This window comes from Geotrypetes seraphini, chromosome 2, assembly GCF_902459505.1.
Source record: "Geotrypetes seraphini chromosome 2, aGeoSer1.1, whole genome shotgun sequence".
Classification (NCBI taxonomy): domain Eukaryota; kingdom Metazoa; phylum Chordata; class Amphibia; order Gymnophiona; family Dermophiidae; genus Geotrypetes; species Geotrypetes seraphini.
The window spans coordinates 393,360,576-393,379,011 of NC_047085.1; the positions used below are offsets into that span (position 1 = coordinate 393,360,576).

At 42.2% G+C, this 18,436-nt stretch overlaps 1 protein-coding gene across 5 annotated transcripts in view; it reads right to left on the reverse strand.

The window, feature by feature from the left end:
• MPP6 (membrane palmitoylated protein 6) overlaps positions 1 to 18,436 on the reverse strand; it is a 138,737-nt gene that overhangs the window by 15,351 nt on the left and 104,950 nt on the right. For all 5 annotated transcript variants that reach the window (XM_033930829.1, XM_033930828.1, XM_033930831.1 and 2 more), the window contains 2 exons: positions 11,668 to 11,829; positions 7,193 to 7,395 (listed from right to left, as the gene is read on the reverse strand). In XM_033930829.1, the coding sequence (XP_033786720.1) occupies positions 7,193 to 7,395; positions 11,668 to 11,829 (365 nt within the window). The remainder of the gene's footprint in view (positions 1 to 7,192; positions 7,396 to 11,667; positions 11,830 to 18,436) is intronic.

The window sequence follows — 18,436 nt, forward strand, 5'->3', positions numbered from 1 at the left end:
TGTAGAGCCCGCTGCGCTCTCTCAAGAGTTTGTGTAAGTTGCAGTGGTGTCCTGTAGTAAGGCTCCTATGAGCAGGAATATAAGTATTTCATAGAGCTTTTATATCACCTTGGCGGACGTTTAAGGCTGGGTTTGCTGAGCAAGATGCTTGTCTCAAGTGTGGTCAAAGCCATGCCACGTTGAGGCATCTGTTTTGGACCTGCCCTAAAATACAACTTTTCTGGGTTAGGGTATGGACTTTTCTTGTGTACTTGTTGCCCTCCTTGCCTGTCTGTTTGCCTCAGCTTGCTCTTTTTTATGTTGAGAGTGACCTAGGTGGTTTGCCTGGTGGTCACCGACTCTTGGTATTCAAGGCATTCTCGCATTTTGGCCCTTTTATTTTATCAATAATTCGAAGTAGTTTACTTACCTCTACAGTTCCACCACAATGGAAATCTGCCACAATTACTCCAATAGTTAAAGATCATAAAATCAGTATTAACGAGTTATCCAATTACCGCCCAATATCTAACCTACCATTTCTTGCAAAACTTACAGAAAAATTGATCTTCAACCAACTATCTGATTTCATCGAAAAAACTAACGCTCTACACCCAAATCAAACGGGATTCAGAAAATTTCACAACACTGAATACTCATTAATAGGTTTAACTTCCAATATACAATACTTTCTAGACCATCATAAATCTGTAATCCTTTTTTCCTTAGATATCTCAGCAGCTTTCGACACCATAGACCATGACTTGCTTTTAAATAGACTGGAAGAAAAAGGAATAAACGGGAATGTTTTAGATTGGTTCAAATCTTACTTTACCAATCGTACTTCCTCTGTAAGATTCAACAATGAGGAATCCACTGCTAACACTTCAACATTTGGTATCCCACAAGGTTCCATTTTATCCCCCTTATTATTTAATAACTTCCTATCACCATTACTAGAAATCTGTCAGGCCATAGGATTTATCCCATTTTCATACGCGGACGACATACAATTGATCCATCCTTTGGATCCCGAAAGTAATACCGATATCTGTTCTATAAATCAAAAATTGGATCAAATACTAAACTGGTTGAACACAAATAAATTGGCCTTAAACATTAACAAGACCAAATCAATCCTTTTTAATTGGAAAAAAGATATTTCACTCATAAATCCGTTTTTCTTTAATAACACAATAATAAGTATGGTACCTTCAACTAAAATTCTTGGAGTAGTAATAGATGATAAGCTAACTTACCACGAACATATTTCTTCTATTGTTAAAAACTGCTTTTTCAAACTACGGCAGATACGATCAATTGCCAAATTTCTTTACCCATCATCTTTAAAAATATTGATTCACTCCTTTATTATAGCTAAAATCGATTACTGCAATGCTTTATTTTTAAACATTACCCAAAAAGAAAAAAGGAGACTTCAAATTATCCAGAATACAGCCATCAAACTGATTTATAATGCAAAAAAATTCGATCACGTTTCCCCATTATTGATAGATGCACACTGGCTTCCGATTAGCCATAGGATTTTATATAAACTTATGTTTTTAATTTTCAAGACCCTTTCCTCAAGCGAACCGCAATTTATATCAAAATCTTTGATCCCTTATAAAACTCAACGATCTCTGCGTTCTTCTGAACAAAGTTTATTAACAGTTCCTTCATTAAGGATTATAGGAACACGTAGGGCTGACATGTTTACTGTCGCGGGGCCACAATGGTGGAATACTCTCCCCCAATACATCAGAACAGAACAAGATATGGCAAAGTTTAAAATCTTTTTAAAAACTTACTTATTTAAGGATGCTTTTAATCTCTAAATAATAGATGATTAATTATTGTTTACGAATTGTGCTTTGGTAAATTTTATACCCCTCCTTATGTACTTCCCTTTTTTCACCATACCCAAAAATGTAACTTTACCTGCCTCCCTATTACTCATGTCAGTCAGAATTAGAAAACATTGTTATTTTACTAAGTTTCTTCATTGTATTTTATTGTACATCGCTTAGAAACTGAAATAGGCGATTAATCAAAAACAGAAATAAACTTGAAACTTGGCTAAAAAGGTGATCTTGGTGTACTGGCGAGTGGCAGCTACTCCTTCTGTGGGCCAATGGAAACAGTTTCTTTTTGAACTGGCTCTGCTTGAGCATAGCCCTGTCTCGGGTAGGTTGATGTGTGGATGGGAGAAATTCCAGGATATTTGGGAGGTGTACTGGGCTTCTTTACACCTTAGGAAGGAGTCTTCTCCTTCATTCGTATCTATTTTTTTTTTGGGGGGGGGGGGTTTGGACTTTTGTTCTTTTTTTCTTTCTTGTTCCTAGGTTAGGCCTCACACCTAACCTAAGTGTATTGTATTGCAAACCAATACACTTCCAGTGTCACACTTGGGGGGGGAGGAGTTGGGTTGGGATGGGGAGTTTGGTTGGATCTAGGTGGAAAACTGAAAAACTGATGTTGGACAATTTTTGTTTTGCACTCATCTTTATTTGCACAGTTGTGTGTGATGAACTGTGTTGATCATACTTGTTCTGTTTATGTGGCATAGTGCGATATACTATTGCATATTTATTGTGTATTTCCTTTTGAGCCTTTTGTGCTTGCTATGAGTGCTGCTATTGCTTGTTGTTTTACTTTTGCTCAATAAAGAGATTATTGGAAAAAAATGCATTTGCATAATCAAGAGGTAGTTACAATTTGTGGGGTATGTGAAAGAAGACAGAATGTATGAGTATACCAGAGATTGGGTGAGTATGCATGCCAAAGGGACTATAATATGCTTACATATTCCTGACAATTTCCATTCAATTCTTTTTTTTATAGTTTACCAGCAAAACCTTTCTTATTGGTCAGTTTACATGTATCAGTTTGACGGGATAGGAAAAATACATGCTTATGTTGACTCTGGCATAGAAATGGGCAACATTTTGTTGTATTTGTACAATTATATGAACATAAAAGAGAAGAAAATATCCCAAGGGAAGAAGGTAGAAGAAACATCAGGGATGACCAAAACAGGGAATGCGAAGAGACCAAATTTCTTAAGTCAAAATTCCTTTATCAAATCCAACAGAAGATTCTTAGGACTCAACATGGGTCATGTTCTAATCTAATCTTTGATGTTTTTATACCGATTCATCCAACAGGCGTGCTCGACTAGGTTAAAAAAATATTAATAAAATTATACAGGAGATTAGAACAGAAACTATATCTTTTAGGCCATAATTTTATCTTTTATGATTGATTATTTGAAGGATCATTAGTAAATTATATTATATATATATATAATTATGATTGATTATATTAAGGATCATTAGTAAATTTCTGAAATAAATATGTCTTCAGTGCTTTACGAAAAGTGGGTAGATGAGAGAGAACTCTACTTTTAGATCATTCCAAACTTTTACAAATAAAAAAAGAAAATGATCGACAAAAATTGGCCATAGTTTTTATTCCTTTAACAGTAGGAAAGCCAAGTTTATATTTCTGAGAGCTCCTAGAATTAGAGATTTCTTGTGAATTAAATGAGACAGGAACCAAAGGAGAGAAAATACCATACAGGAAGCCAGTGAAGGGATCTCAGTAAAAGTATGACATGATCATATTTATGTTTACCGTGAAAATGCCTTCATCAGGAACCCAAAATTCTTATGGAATGTATAAACCAACTACTGTATATACTCAAATATAAACCAAGATTCTGGGGCCAAACAAATGGCCTAAAAATAGGGATCTCGGTTTATATTTGAGCTTCCTTTAGATGATGGTACTTTTTTCCTCCCCTCCCCACCCGATGACCAATAATGCTATTTTCAACCCCTCCAGATGCCCAACACTGCTATCCCCCACCCCCCTCCTGATGACCAGCACTGCTATCCCCACTGATGACCATTGCTATTTCCTCCTCCCACCCCCGATGACCAGTACTCCTATTCCCCCTCCCCCCTCGACAGGCACTCTTATCCTCCACTACCCGCTCCCCTCTGCCCCAGACTGACATCGCACTTATAGTCCCGATGCTCCGGAAGCAGACACCAACGCTCTGTGTTGGGCTGAAGGGCCTTGAACATCTACACATGCTCAACGCCTACTGGCTCCCGCCTTCTCTGGGATTCTCGAAGGGAGTCTTTCTTTAAAAAATTAATTCTTCTGTTTTTTAAACTCCTTGATATTTTCTCTCTCCCATTTCTCTTCTTTTATTGTGGTCTAATTGGTAGTTTATGCCTATTTTATTTTTCCTTTTTGTATTTCTGGAAGTTTCTTCCTAAATCAAATTCTTGTGCTGCTTTGACAAGATTATCTTTTGTGCAGAATTGTTATTTAGTATAAATAAAAAGAGGAGAGAGATGATTAAATCTAGTTAGCAAAACCTACAATTTGGGTGACCTATAGAGAACATAATAGGTAAGATGGAAGCTCTAAATATAGGGGCCCTTGTACTAAAGCCATGGTAATGTGCAAAAGTCTTTGCTGAAAACTTGAGCAGTTGGAACCCAAGCTCAGTACTGGGTAGAGCTTTGAATTCTTGCCCAGAAATAGCTAAGAAGAAAATTTTAAAAATTTAAATTGAATCAGGTTGGGCAGACTGGATGGACCATTTGGGTTTTTATCTGCCGTCATCTACTATGTTACCATGTAAATAGGCTGATTTTCCAATTTTCCTAATTAATTTTGCTATTAGCATACGGCCATTGCAAAAAAATGACCAGTGTGCCCCTACTGCCACCTATTTTGTAGGCGGTAAAGGCCCCCACAATAATCAATTAGCATGTGGCAATGCTTCACATGCCGATTAGCACTGTCATACCCACTCTCCACCCTTCACTCTCTAACAGAAAGTTTAAAATATTTTTAACACAAAGTGTGCACGCATGCATATTGGCCATTTTACTATGAGAGGCCTGCACATGTCTTATGGTAAGCCTTTTTAATGTATGGTAGATGCGTACTAGAGCTTACCACAGTTTAGTAAAAGAACCCCATAACAAAACACAACATACTCCCTATAAGAGTTTTAAAACTTTCAGGTAATAGTAGGTCCTTAAGTCTTATAATCATTCTTAGTTTATTGAAAATATTTTGGATGGTAACTTTAAAACTGTGACCATGGAGATAAGAAAGACTGAACTAGGACACCAAGATGATATTAAAATTTTTAACATTAGAAAAATGCGTTATCAATTACTGATTTTCTCAGGAAAATTAGATGATGGTTGTCCTGAAAGGAATAATACTTGCGTCTGATATGTTTAATCTGAACCTATGTGCAATCATTCAGGTTTTAATTGATCTTAAACAAGCAAGAAATCTATTGTAGCTGATGTTGTACTAAAATATGAAATAAGAATTGTATGCCAGACATGTACAACCTATATGGAACATCAAAACAGGCTACTAACTGACAAACAGGAATCAAATCAAGATATTAAACAAGATGTATGACAGAATTTTCTAATGAGGAGGATATTATTCAGTGCTTGAAACAGTGAAGTGGTCCCTGTCTAGAGATATCATCTGGTAAGATAATGGGAGGAATTTTGTTTTTAGCCAAGTAGCACAAATCAGATCTCTTTCAGTGCAAACACTATCATCTTCATTTTGTCTCTTGGACATCTTCCCTCTCCTTTGTTGACTATCAAGGGCTACAGAAGCATCCTGTTTGATGGAACTAAAAATGGAATCAGAGTAATGACTGAGCCAGTGCCCTGAGATAAAAGAGGCATGGAATCTGACTTCCAACTCAGCCACTCTGGGTCTGAGTGGTCGCTGGTACTGGCAACTGGATCACTTGCCCCCGGAAGTGAAGACACTCCCTGGAAACACTGTGGCGCTCTGTCTGCACAGCATGGCCTAGGTCCATTAAAAATGCTCTCCACATGAGATGGACATATTCTGGGGAGAATCCATGTACAGGGGTAATCACCGACTCCTGACAGACCTCTGGCGTGGCTTTCATGGGTTCCAGTTTTGGGTGCTATCACCAGTTTTGGGTGCAAAGCGGGACTTTCCATCTTCCAGAGCCAGGAAGGTTCCCCAGCCCTGGAAGACCCGGAAGCTTCCTCCAACGTCAGAGGCTTGTGGGTCAGCTGTGGGCCGCACCAAGGAGCTGCTACCCATGACTTTGTGAAGAAAAGCGACTGCTGCTGGAAGAAGGGAGCCGTCCAAAATGCACCTGCGGGCAGGAGGCATGAACTTGGGAAACAGAATGGAGGGAGGAGAGGGGTGCATTGGGACTCAGGAGGGAGCACAAACTTCAGACAAAAGATGGAAGGAAAGAGGGAGGGGGCATGAACATGGGACACAGAATGGAGGGCGGGCAGCATGAACTTGGGCCAAAGGATGTAAGAATGGAGGAGTGAGGGAAAGAGATGCTGAGGTGGAGGAGGGAAAAGAAAGGGAGAATTGGGTGTCTGAGTGAGAGGGAAGGAGAGATGGTGCACATGGGGAAATGAAGAAAGAGAAGAACTGTTGGGCATAGGGAGGGAGAGAGAATTACTGGACATGGTGGTGGGACAGTGGTGAGGTAGAAATGCATGAGGAAGAGGGGGAGAAATGTTGGATATGGTGGTGGAGGGGAAACAGTGGTATGGGATAGAAAGGGATGCAAGAGGGGCCTTAAGGAGGTGGAGAAGGTGGGAAGAATACTAGGATCCGAGTTACACACAAATTCAACTTAAGAATGGTTTTAAAAACGGAACTCATTCTTAACCTTGGGACTGCCTGAAGTTTCTAGAACTGATGAAGGTATAGAGATTGTTCAAAATGGAAGATGCATGGCTTGAAATTAAATAGGGATAAAACAAAATAATTGAGTCTGAGTAATTCTTTCATTGTTATTCCAGAAGCTGTTAATTTATCAACAAACTATACTGCAAGTTGAACGATTTCCTACCCAAAGTGATGGGTAGGTAACCAAATCTAAAACAGCCTCATTGCAAATCCTAGAAGCAGAATTGTAGAAACCTGTGCATAATTCTTAAACTAGGATTCATGTAACTAATACTCACAGTTTCCTCATTATCATGGGCTATTCTCAGTAATGTTCTCGACAGTTCACCAATAAAATGCTTACTGTTGTTCAGCACTTTAATTAGCCATGGCAACTAACTTTGCAGCACTATCAATGTACAAACGCATGACTAGTTAGACCGCAATATCTTTCACACATTATTCAAGCTGTTCAAAAAGTTACCTGTGGGTTCACATCTAAGATGCATGTCCTTCCAGTTTGAACTACTTCATGGATCGAGTCTATTTTGGTACCATAGAGATTTCCTTCATATTCTCCATGTTCCAAGTACCTGCCTGCTTTAATGTCTGTCTCCATTTCTGTTCTTGAAACAAATCTGTATGCTTGTCCATCTTTTTCATCTTCTTTTGGTTTTCGTGATGTAACTATAGAAAATAATTTTGAAGAAATTGAACAGTATACCCACCTGGAATTTTGGGGAGAGGAGGGAAGAGTGGTAGGGAGTCTACAGAAGGCTTTCTACACAATACTATACAACAATGGTGTACCAAGGGGGGGGAGGGTGCAGTGCAGCCCAGTTGCAGCACATAAGGGGGTGCTCCAATGACTCCTTTGAGGGCTAGCGCCGGCATCAAGAACTTCTTCCTGGCAGCAACAACATTCACAATTCACTGCTCTTGCGAAGACAGAACACGGCAGAGAGGAAGGCCCGACGCTGGGAAGAGCAGTGAATTGTGAATGTTGTGCTGCCAACTGCAGGGTGACAAAGGGAAGGAGGAAGGGGAGGGCGAGAGAAAAGTTGCACCCGATTGGGGAGAGGGAGGGAGGGAGGAAGATCAGGAAAGGGAGAGGAGACGAAAGAGATGCCAGACCTTGGGGAAGGAAAGGAAGGAAAGAAAGGAGATGCCAGGCCATGGTGGGGGAGGAAAAGTTACCAGGCATGTGGGGAAGGGAAGGTGACAGAAATGCCAGACCAGAGAGGAAGGAGGGAGGGAGGAAAAGAGAGGAGATACCAGAGCATGGAGGGGAAGGGAGAGATGGAAGGGAACGCAAGGAGAGAGAGATGCCAGGGCATGTGGGGAGAAAACGGAAGGAGATACATGCCAGACTATCGGGAAGAAAGGGAGAGAGGGAAAGGCGATACCCAAAGCATGGAAGAAGAGGGTGAGATGGAAGGGGGAAAAAGATCGCAGGGCACATGGGAAACGAAGCAGATGCCAGACCATGGGGTAATTGAGGTGGGAAGGTGGGAAGGAAAGGAGAAGGGAGAGATGCCAGAGCATGGGGGAGGGAGTGGAGTCAGAAAGAGAAAAATGGAAGGGACAGAGAAAGACGGTGCATGCTGGATGGACGGAGAGTGAAAAGAAGATGAGGAAAGCAGAAACCAGAGATGACAAAAGGTAGAAAAAAAATTGGGGTGGGGGTTTCTTTAGAATAAAGTAGTATTGTAACTGTATTGATAAACATTTATAAACAGAAAATGGAAATAAGGTAATCTTTTTATTGGACTAATTTTAATACATTTTTTACTAGCTTTTGAAGACCAAACTCCCCCACCTCAGGTAGTAGCATACCAAGGGTAGGGGAGAAGGGTAGGGCAGGAGACAAGGCAGCCAGTCCACCCCAGGTGCAGTTCCTAGGCAGTGATCCTACAACCCTTTTTTATATTGAGGGGGTGGGGTGGTAAAAAAAATGATCAGCCCCGGGTGTTACATACCCTAGGTATGCCACTGCTATACAATATGGGGCTCATAATTAAAAAAAACCCCAAACATCTAAAAAGTGGCCTAAATGGCTACTTGGACAATCAAAAAGCCTGATCTTTCAAGTACCCATAATCAAAGCTGGTTTTAGACATATCTAAAACCAGCTTAGGCCTTTCCTCTGCCTCTAAACGCACAGAGAGAAAAGAGGCGGAGGGTGGGAGGTGGGCCGACCTAGACCTAGGCTTGCAGCAGGTATAACCAAAACTTTAGGCAGGTTGCCTAGTTGGCATTTATACGTTTTGACTTAGACCAAGTCAAAACAGGTATAAGTGCCGAAAAGGGGCCACTGCGATCAGCTCAGTGGCCCCAGCAACCTGCCTACCCCCTACAGCAATGATCGCGGCAGGAGAGATGGCTCATCTCCCCTGCCACGATCCACCCTTCCCCCCCAACAATCAGGGCAGGAGGGAGCCCAAGCCCTCTTGCCCCGCGGCACCCCGAACCTTCCCGACTACGTTCGGGGCAAAAGGGAGCCCAAGCCCTCTTGCCCAAGCGATACCCCGAACCTTCCCGGCCCATGTGCTTAAGGCCCCACCCACAGGAGGCGCCTAAGGCTCCTGGGCCTATTCTGGTTGGCCCAGGCGCCTCAGGCCCCACCTGTGGGCGGGGTTTGAGCCGCCTGGGCCAATCCGGCCCCATTCCGGAGCCGGCTGGCCTGCTGGACGGGCTTGGCACCTGTCCGTCCGGCCACCGTTTTCAAGGTATGGGGTGTGGGATTGGGCATGGGGGTGGGTTGTGGAGGTCACGGGTCGGCGGGGGGGGGAAGGGGGTGGTCGATTCGAGGGCAGGAGGGCCTGGGATCCCTTCTGCCTGTATTTTAGTGGGGGTGGGGGGTCCACCTGGGCAGGAGGGGTTGGGCTCCCTCCTGCCCTATCTTGTAGGGGGTGGGGGGTCGCGTGGCCAGGAGGGCTTGGGCTCCCTCCTGGCCGGATCGTGGGGGGGGTAAGGGGGGTTGGAAAGTGCAGGGCCAGGAGGGCTGGGGTTCCCTCCTGGCCCCATCGGACTCGGAGGGATTGGGGATCACGGGGCAGGAGGGCTTGGGCTCCCTCTTGCCCCAATCATTGTTGGCGGGCTCAGGAGGGCTTGGGCTCTCTCCTGGCCCGATCATTGTAGTGGGGAGGTGGATTCTGTAACCGGTATTGTTTTTGACAGATACCAGTTACAGAATCTAGCTTTTAGGCAAAGAACTGGCTCCTCCTTCGCCTAAAAGCCCTTGTTTTGGACGTTTGGGGCTTAGGCTTTTTTTAGGTTGATTATAGGGTATAAGTTTAGACGTGGTGGTGGTCTGGGCATTTAAACAGCTGAATGTAGAGGCAGGCCATTATTTTAAAAAAAACCTCTTTTTGGACTTTTTTTTGATAATGGACATTTTTCCTGCTTCTACTTTCAACGTTTAAGGCCTTAGGCCAAAAGGGGACTTAGACAGGGATTATGACAAACCTCCGCACGAACCAATTGTATGCAATCTTTTTGGTAGATCGATCGCTCTTCTACAATTAGCCAACAGTGATCAAATTGGTATTAGTGATTATGTTTAGTGCATTCAGGCCTGTCAAAAGTCAGCATCAGTGACCGGGTGAAATAAAAATTCACTGCTAAACAGGGTAGTTAAAAAAACAACAAAAAACCCTTAAAAGTGTGCTAGAATTTATGGCACTTCAAATTGAAAGTTTAGCACTTTTTTTGCACACTAAAAATGACTTCCCATTTCTGATTGGGAAGTCATTTAGCGCGCCAGAAATGTACACTAATCTTGAAGTAAATCAGTGCACTAATATAGTGCACTTTATTAAACTGTTATGCTATATGACTATCCCCCTCTTCTACGAAACCGCACTAGCAGTTTCTAGCGCGGGAAGAAGCGCTGAATGGCCTGTGCTGCTCCTGATGCTCACAGGAACTCAATGAGCGTCAGGAGCAGCGTGGGCCATTCAGCGCGGCTCTCTGCGCTAAAAACCGCTAGCACAGTTTCATAGAAGAGGGGGTATATACTTATATGGAGTACTATTTGAGCTTCTCCTTTTCTTATTTTTAAATTTGTTGTTTAAATGCTTTGTGTAATCAGCTGATGTGAATGTTTCATTACTGGTAGGAGAAAAACATGACAAAAATAAAATAACAAGTTGTACAAAATTTATATTTTGATATTGCTATATAATTTTTCCTGGTTTATTTGAAGACATTTTTAGTTTTGTTACAATGCATGAGGATGTTATTTTCTTTCACAAGAAAAACAGAATCCTGTAGACTTAAGACTGAAAATTAATCTTTCGAAACTTAGTCTTATTCTTTATGGTTTTTATTTGTTAAGTTAACTATTGTAAACCGAGTCGAGCTTTCTTGGAATGCTATCTCGGTATATAAAGCCAAGCCTTAGATTAGATTAAGCATAGAGCACTATCACAGGGTGGTTGAGGATCTATTGTTCCCTTTTCTAAAAATTTATTCAGATACATTCTTTTATCTCTGTATGCCCTAATTCTTATACTTTTTCTGCTCATTCTATACAGTCTGAAGAACAACCAAGATTCAGATAAAGTTCAACACAGCAATGACCTTTTTAAAATTCATATTGGTGGGCATAGCTAATTAATGGGAGCTTTTAAAAATGAAACGAGGAAGATGACAAAAATATAATACAAATTGGATTAAAAATTATTTTCTATAAACACATATTTGTACTAACATTTTTTTCCAAGAACTGCAGCTTTAAAATGATCACAATTTATATTAAAAATATACTGTAGTCAAAATAAATAGATTTAAAATGGTAGAGATTGTGATCTTCAACTGAACAAAACCTGAACCTTTTTTAGCTGTAACCAGTGTAATAGACTTCAGTTTGCAAATTTATATTAAAAAATGCACTCCATTGTATTAACCAGATAATTGCTGAAGATTAGACTGCATTATCATTAATAAAGAACTTACATGGTATGGTTGTTCCAAATTTAGAAGGGTAAAGTACTATAAGCCTGTTTTTCAAACTTCTTCGACCAACTCCCTGGGCACCAATTAATACTAGTGTCTTCCTCTGAAAGGGAGGCATCCGCGCTACCTCCTCATATATCTGAATTTCATGGCGATCAAATTCTGTATAAAAAGAAGTGCAAGCATTAAAACATAGCTGAAGTCACTACAAATACTAATTATAATGCACAAAATGAAAAAAAATGATGTGTGCTTTTTGATTGCTATATGAAAATCAGCTTCATCCTACTTTCTACCCAAACTCGTGAACTCTTAAGGTAAGGATGACAAACATGGATGAATTGGCAGTGTGTCCACAGATAGGAGCTAGTTTCCCAATTCTCTGAATAACATTGCAAAAGGGAGGTCAATTCACAGTGACAAGATATTTCAGCTTACAGGAAGCAAAAATGTCTCCCATTATTCTCTAAATTTTACTGAGTTTAGCCATCACTGCTTGGAGTAAAATGATTACATTAGGTTCAAAGGCTGTTAGAATAAGGACAGACAAGACTAGGTTCAAATCCTAAGGATAGAAGACTGGATGATGATTAATCAATTTTACTGCTCTGAAAAATACCCCAGCATTCTAGTGGGAGAATAAACTCCTACCTTGCTTTAGTCCTTTGAAACATGCTAAAGCTGCCACTTGTACCTTAAAGAAAGCGAGAACTAATCCCTCATCCAGTACATCCTGCAAGAATTCCAAAATGTCAGAAATGGACGAATGGAAAAACTAGACTCTTTTCTGCACACCAGACTTTAAAACAGGGGTGCCCAACACGTCGATCGCGATCGACAGGTTGCTCGCTCAGGCGACCCCAGTCGATCGCAGAGCGGGTTCCCTTCTTCCCTTCGCTTTTTTCCCCTCCTGACTGGCCTGCTCCTGAATTCTGCTGCTGCCTCCGCTGTTCAATATTTTAAAAAAAAACAAAAAACCGGCTTGGAGAATTTATGCTCCGGGGGCTAACGTGTGCTTGTACCGGCTTCCCTTCTCTTCCCTCTGAAACCGGAAGTTATGTCCGGGGGAGGGGGGGAGAGAAGGGAAGCCGGCACGCACATGTTAGAGCCCCATTCACCGGGCTAAAGCGGGAGACAGGCTGTGAAGCTTGCGATTTACTCTTCTTGCTGCCAGGTCCTGCCTACTTTCTGTTTCCTCAAAGGCAGGACCCGGCAGCATTTCTCCCAATAGGTCGATCTTGGGCCGATCAGCCTTCCTCTCCCCGATGTCAATTCTGCCGTTGGAGAGGAAGTTCTGGCCAGCGGAACTTCCTCTCCGACGGCAAAATTGACGTCGGGGAGAGGAATGCTGGTGGGCCCGAAGCAAGGAGAGCTTGGCCGGCGGCGGGCGGCTTTGGGGGCCTGTTATCCGATGGCAGCGGCAGTGGCTTGGGGGAGGGCAGGCAGGGAGACAGAAGGAAAGAAGAGAAACAGAAAAAAAGAAAGGGGGCATGAAGAGAGAAAGAAAGAGAGGGCAGGGAGAGAAGAAGAAAACGTTGGGGGGGGGGGGAGAATGAGGTCAGGAGGAGAGGAAGCATACAGGCTAAAAGAAGGGAAGAAAGATTGGATGCACAGTCAGAAGAAAGTGCAACCAGAGACTCATGAAATCACCAGACAAGGTAGGAAAAATGATTTTATTTTAAATTTAGTGATCAAAATGTGTCTGAATTTATATCTGCTCTCTATATTTTACAATATGGTCCCCTTTTACTAAACCACAATAGAGGTTTTTAGCGCAGGGAGCCTATGAGCGTCGAGAGCAGCGCTGGGCATTCAGCGCAGCTCCCTGCGCTAAAAACTGCTATCGTGGTTTAGTAAAAAGGGAGGGGGTGGGTATTTGTCTATTTTTGTATGGTTGTTACTGAGGTGACAGTGCATAGAGTCATCTGCTTTGACCTCTTTGAAAAAACCTTGGAATAGGAATGATAATTAACAATTCTATGCGTACAGTGTGCGTTGTGTTTTTTTAAAATTTTATTGTTGGTAGATCATTTTGACTTGGTCATTTTAAAAGTAGCTCGCAAGCCCAAAAAGTGTGGGCACCCCTGCTTTAAAAGTTCTCCATTTTTTAACGTATGCAAAAGTAGTGGACCTCTTTCTGAAAGACAAAAGGGTTAAGATCACTCTTCTTGAGAAACATTTCTTCTCTTAACCATGCCTTCTCAGGAGCCAAGACAAAATGGAACTGTGTCCTCCACGCAGAATGGATTTTGTACCAAGAAGGAAGTCTTGATGGAAAATATCAGGAACTCTTTCATATTTATCCTACCCATATCTATTTTCTCTAATTAGAAAACAAATGGTATAAATTAAAGAACTAAGGCCGGTATTGAACAGACTCATATAGGATGATTCAATGTAGGATGGGCTAGGGAGGGCATCAATGGGAACTCCACTAACGTGGAACACGAGGACATTGCTGACCAGACTTTACAATAGATATCCTGCAAACAATGTGATGGTTGGATAGGCTGGAGTGAGCTTAGATGGCAACTTCAGCAGTTGGAACCTAGGACAATACCAGGTGGACTCTACAGTCAATGACCCAGAAATATCAAAGGAGAAGCAAGTATGTATTTTTGATGAGAATAACTAATGAATTGGATGGACTGTTCAGGTGTTTATCTGCCGTCATTTACTAGGTTACTACATCTTCATACCAAGGTCTCCAGGGCCAGTTTGGAGACATATGAATTGCCAGTCCTGAATGCTTTTGTAATACCATGCCTATCAAAAACCATGGGAGAAAAGACATACGAAAGATCTGTCCATGATCAGGGTTGAATCAAAGCATATATCTCTGATGATTTTGGATCCTTTCTGCAATTGAAGAATGCTAGTACCTTTGTATTTTGTGATGCTGCCATTGAGGACTGGCAGGCCCCGGTGGTATACTTCTTGAGGAAAGGCCTCCTCTGAGACTCCATTCTCACAGATCCACTATATTTCTGCTGAGGAAGTCCACTTGCACATTTTGGATTTCTGCTACATGAGTCAACTGAAACTTATTCTTTCCTACCTATTCCATCAATAGTTTTACCTCTTCTGCAACTTGATGACTTCTTATTCCTCCTGGTTTACATATGCCATTGCATTGTCCTATAGAATTCTGACTTGCCCTGCAATATATTAGTTTAGTTTTCACAAAGGCTAAGTACTTTCTCTACTTCCCTCTTGACCAGCAGCAGCAGCAAAACAAACAGGTGCAGAGAATGTGCTGTTGGCTCCAACAGATCGTTGCCCCTTTTGATGTCAATTCTGTTCTGAAGCAACGGACCAAATGAAAAGAAACCAACAACAGCTGCAGTAGAAATAGCAACACAAAAGCAAATACAAAACTGCAGAAAATGTACAAGGTGAAGGAATTTATTCAAATAAAAATGTAAAAATCACTAAAAACAATCATGATAAAAATAATAAAAATCCAGACATGAGTTCTTGAAATAGAACATACCGGACCCAACACGGTCCATGTTTCAAAAAACACTTCTTTCTCAGGGGTCCTTTAAGGGAATTTAATGCGTGAGTTCACATTTGAATGAAATGAGGACTAAAGTATGAATGAATTTAAGATCAAAGGTGAAAAGTGTGGTGTGATGCTGGTGATATCAATGGAGTATCAATGGTGCAGATAAAGAACGTGTCAGTGTAAAGTGTCACTAGTGAATGACGTTTAAGTGAGCAAAATCTCAGGACCCAGCTTATCTTTGCTAAAAGTAAATTTGATCACGTCTCTCCACTCCTTTCCAAGCTTCACTGGCTTCCGATAACTTCCAGAGTCCACTTCAAATGCATCAGCCTAACCTTCAAGATCCTCCACGGCATCCTTCCTCCATTAATTCCACTTTCCTGGAATTCCTCAAATCTTAGTACCTCCAGACCTACCCAAAAATCGAAACTATCCTTCCCCTCACTAAAAGGCATTTCCCACCCAGGAAAACTGGGGATTTCCCTCCTCTTCAGATTCACCGAGCTCTGGAATAACCTCACCTCCCCCCTTCGGAACCTGAGTGCTCTCCAACCCTTCCGCAAACATCTGAAAACCTGGCTTTTCTCTAAAATCTAACTTCTCCCTCCTCTCTGACATCCTAGCTCTCTAACATTCTTCTTCCCTCCGATCTTCATCTAACCCTTTCCCTGGAGTTCCTTTCTTATTACAATCCCTGTAAACCGTGCCGAGCTCCACGACCATGGAGATGGCGTGGTATAAAAACCTAAGGTTTAGTTTAGTTTAATAACCTCCCCAACCCTGAAATGTCCTGTCTAAATTAGATTGTAAGCTCTTCTGAGCAGGGAATGTCTATTATATGTTAAAATGTACAGTGCTGCATACGCCTTTCAGCGCTATAGAAATAATAAATAGTAGTAGTAGTAGTAGGATGTGACTAAAATGAATTGGAATGAGTAATAGTGAAGGTAGAAAGCCAAGTGGATGAGAAAAAATACGAGGCATGTGCCATGAAGAGAATGCCTAGGACTCGAGAACAAAAAAGTGAAGAAAGATGTGCCTCCAGAGAAAATATACTGAGAAATACATAGAGAACATACATACCAAGTAATTCAGTATATTAATATTCAAGAACCGTTGGATAAAAATGACAAGGAATCTATAAGCAAAACATCAGTAAAGAGAATAAACTAAAATGATAAACATGATAAAAAAAACAACAACATATGCAGTATGGATAAAAACGTAAAACTACAGGTTCCTAGGGCCAAAATTAAAAGGGGATAATGTGTACCACACGTACTATGAAATGAGATCAAATTGACCGGATGTGAGAAAGGAGCAGGAGTTACATTGTAATGTATGCTGAAGGGCAGGATATATAAAAAGCCGCTAAACTGCATGGCATTATAAAAAGACAACCTGACAAACTATAACATAAATATATATGAATTACCGTATTTTTCGCTCCATAAGACGCACTCTAGATTTAGAGCAGCAAAACAAGAAAAAAACATTCTGAGCCAAATTCTCCCTGCCAGGCTCTCTACCCAACCCCACACTCCTTGCCAGGCTCTGCACCCTGTCCCCCCTCTGGTGGTCTAATGGTAGGCTGGGACAGGTCATAGATGTCAAGGCAGATGACTTTTTAAAATATGCAATGTCACCTCAGTAACAACTATAGAAAAATAGACAAATATAGTGCAAAATATAGACAGCAGATATAAATTCTCAATACTGACACATTTTGATTACTAAATTGAAAATAAAATCATTTTTCTTACCTTTATTGTCTGGCGATTTCTTTCTTTCTTTCCTTTCTCAACAATTGTCCCTTCCTCCCTCCTTCCTATGTCCCCCTCAATGCCTTACATAAGAACATAAGCAGTGCCTCCGCCGGGTCAGACCATAGGTCCATCCTGCCCGGCAGTCCGCTCCCGCGGCGGCCCAAACAGGTCACGACCTGTCTGAATCACCAGAAGGGGCTCCCTTGCCACCTTGGTTTCTCATTGAAGTCCTATCTTCCCATCGTAGTCCTAACCCTCCGGTCTTGCACATGCACGACCTGTTGGGTTTCTATACTTATTACCTGGTTAGCTTTCTATACTTGTGTTACATCCCAGCTCCTCCCTCAGTATCCCACGATCCCTTTATCCCTCAGGAATCCGTCCAATCCCTGTTTAAATCCCTGTACCGTACTCTGCCTGATCACTTCCTCCGGTAGCGCATTCCAAGTGTCCACGACCCTTTGGGTGAAAAAAAACTTCCTTGCATTTGTTTTGAACCTATCTCCCTTCAGTTTCTCCGAATGCCCCCTCGTACTTGTTGTCCCCTTCAGTCTGAAGAATCTGTCCCTATCCACCCTCTCTACGCCCCTCATGATCTTGAAGGTCTCTATCATATCTCCCCTGAGCCTCCTTTTTTCCAGAGAGAAGAGCCCCAGCCTATCCAACCTCTCGGCGTATGGGCAGTGTTCCAGCCCTTTTACCAGTTTGGTTGCTCTCCTTTGGACTCTCTCAAGTACCGCCATGTCCTTCTTGAGGTGTGGCGACCAATACTGAACGCAGTATTCCAGATGTGGACGCACCATCGCTCGATACAATGGCATGATGACTTCCCGCGTCCTGGTTGTTATGCCCCTCTTTATGATGCCCAGCATCCTGTTGGCTTTTTTCGAGGCTGCTGCGCACTGTGCAGATGGCTTCAGTGATGCATCCACCAGCACACCCAAGTCTCTCTCAAGTCTGCTGTCTCCCAACAATGCCCCCCCCCAATTTGTAGTTGAACAACGGGTTCTTTTTCCCTATATGCATGACCTTGCATTTTTCCACGTTAAAGCGCATTTGCCATTTGTTTGCCCAGTCTTCCAGCTTGTCCAGGTCCCTTTGCAGGTCTTCACACTCCTCCCTGGACCTAACTCTACCGCACAGTTTGGTATCGTCTGCAAATTTTATAACCTCGCACTTTGCCTCCTTTTCCAGGTCATTGATAAATATGTTGAAGAGTAATGGCCCCAGCACCGATCCCTGTGGCACACCGCTCGTGACTCCCCGCCAGTCAGAATATTGGCCCTTCACTCCGACCCTCTGCAGTCTACCCGACAACCAGTGCTTGATCCATCTGTGCACATCCCCTCCCACCCCGTGGTTCCACAGCTTCCTAAGCAGCCTTTCATGTGGCACCTTGTCGAAAGCCTTTTGAAAATCGAGGTAAATGATGTCTATGGGTTCCTCATTGTCCACCCGACTGCTTTTTCCCTCAAAGAAGTACAGAAGGTTCGTT